At 36.8% G+C, this 2,315-nt stretch overlaps 1 protein-coding gene across 1 annotated transcript; it reads left to right on the top strand.

The window, feature by feature from the left end:
- The first annotated feature begins 242 nt into the window (after positions 1–242).
- On the top strand, positions 243–2,032 carry LOC114313421 (universal stress protein A-like protein). The gene is made up of 4 exons (XM_028259807.2): positions 243–595; positions 1,347–1,456; positions 1,546–1,664; positions 1,773–2,032. Exons 1-4 carry the CDS (start codon positions 397–399, stop codon positions 1,855–1,857), a joined length of 513 nt encoding a protein of 170 aa, XP_028115608.2. The 5' UTR covers positions 243–396; the 3' UTR covers positions 1,858–2,032.
- The last annotated feature ends 283 nt before the right edge of the window (positions 2,033–2,315 follow it).

Below are 2,315 nucleotides of genomic sequence, written 5' to 3' on the forward strand. Positions count from 1 at the left end.
GTTTGGCTAAATTACAAATACCCCTGAGGTTTGAGAAATTACGAATTCCCCCCTGAATGCTATATTTGCATAAGAAATTAGGGGGTAATTTGTTATGAAATATAAACCTCAGGGGGTAAATTGTTATGAAAATACAAACCTCAGGGGGCGGGATGTAATTTCCGAAACCTCAGGGGGTATCTGTAATTTAATCAAACCTCGAGGGGTGTATATGTAATTTGCCCTTTTATTATTTATTTTGTAGAGTCTGAATCAATATTGAAATATCTCCCCATCCATTGATGTTTTAATTAGAGCTCCTTATATAAAAGTTTCTTGACATTTGAGGCTTAAAAATTTCCCGGAGAAAAAAAGGAGTTTATCTACTAATATAGAAGTGGAGCTAGTAATAATTTTATGGTAATGGAAAAAGAGAAGATGACGGAGGAGGAGAGGAGAATAGTGGTAGCAGTGGATGAAAGTGAGGAGAGCATGTATGCACTGTCATGGTGCCTCAGAAACCTTCTTTCTCAGAACACCAAAGGCAGCACCACTACTCTTGTCCTCCTCTATGTTAAACCCCCTCTTCCTGTTTACTCCTCCTTAGATGCCACAGGTCAGTACTCTCAGCAGCCCCCTTTTTAATTTTAAATTTTTTTTTTTAACAAAAAAGTATAAAAAATTAGCATGGATTTAAGCCTATGAAGTGGTTTAAACATTTGGTACTTATAATTTATTAGGCAAAATTAAATTTCTTAAACTGAAAAAATACTGATTATTTTTAAATTAGGAAAATAGTACTTAACTTTTTTTTTTTTTTAATTTCAACTTTCAATTGAGAAAATTACACCAACAAACCTGACAAGATGTACGCTGTCTTACTTCTATTTGCAGAAAAATTATTGGAATGACTTGAACTTGTGTAACCAGGCCAAGCTTTACCCAATTGTTAAAGAGGCTGGCTTCTCTCCAATTCGATCGGACTGGATGGTATTGTTGGGTTCGTAGGGTTTATACTACGAGTCTCTGTTTCGATAATATGAATAGTTTAATATGTAAAACTCGTCGAGTACTACATGCTGTAAACAATTACGTTGATCGGATATCGATAGGTATGTGATCAAATCAGTTTTGTATAAAAAAAATAGACGGTAAAAAAATAAACGATTGAAAGAAATCTGATCCGATGAGATAGCTATTGATATCCGATCAATGCGATTTTCTACAAGTATATAGTACTTGACGAGTTCTAAATATTGAACGGTTTGAATTATCGAAACGGGACGATGATGGGCCCCACGGGTCTAACAATACCCTCCAGGAGGGAAGCCCAGCCCATTGTTAAAAGGGTATTTTTTGTGTTGCAGGCTATCTTTTTGCTGGTGATGTCCTAGCAAGCATGGAGAAATATACCAACAACTTGGTCAATTCAGTGATGAGGAGAGCTGAAGCGGTCTACAGAGACTTCAACACCAACGTAAATTTTCCTCTCTATTTTCAAATTGTGCTTTTTTGTTTGCATTTCTCTCCCGAAATTGTTGATTGATATGTATACAAATTTTGCAGATAAAAGTGGAGAAAAAAGTAGGAAGTGGAGATGCGAAAGATGTGATATGTATAGCAGTAGAAAGGCTTGGGGCAGACATGTTGGTCATGGGAAGCCACGACTACGGTTTCTTCAAGAGGTGCTTCTAATTGATCATATCAATGATTGATTGTTGTATATGCTCCAAAACTAATCAAATCGAAAGTAATAATTAGTTTATTAATCCTTCGAGTTTGGAAATTTGCAGGGCACTCTTAGGAAGTGTGAGCGATCATTGTGCCAAGCACGTCAAGTGTCCCCTTGTGGTTGTGAAGCGCCCAAAATATGTTTGATCATTGAAGACGAAGGAACATTAGACCTTCCTGTCTCTGTGTACAGCAGTATATATCTAGGATCTGCATATGTGGCTTTCTTAGCTATATATGTCTGCTATGTATTTAGCAAATTCATATGTGAAGGACCATGGTTAGGTGTAAAAAGCATTGAATGAAATATGTGTTGGAACAATTTTCTGTGTAAATAAAATAAATTAAAATAAAGTTAAACAAATAAATAAATAACGTACCGAATTTATTTATCGAACTGAATTAAAAATTCAAAGACCAAGTCGAGTGTGTGACACTCTGTCCTTAAGACAGATTCGCCCCGCTACGGTGCTTACAGTTGAGTGGCGTCTATCTCGCAGGATACAATGATCTTCACAAACTTGTAGTAGCTGTAGACGTCCCCGAACACCCTGGGAGGAACGAGCTCCCGTTCCGTTCATTTGGGGTCACTACAACTCAGGACT

The sequence above is a fragment of the Camellia sinensis genome, chromosome 14 (assembly GCF_055761805.1).
Source record: "Camellia sinensis isolate YWXY chromosome 14, ASM5576180v1, whole genome shotgun sequence".
Lineage (NCBI taxonomy): Eukaryota > Viridiplantae > Streptophyta > Magnoliopsida > Ericales > Theaceae > Camellia > Camellia sinensis.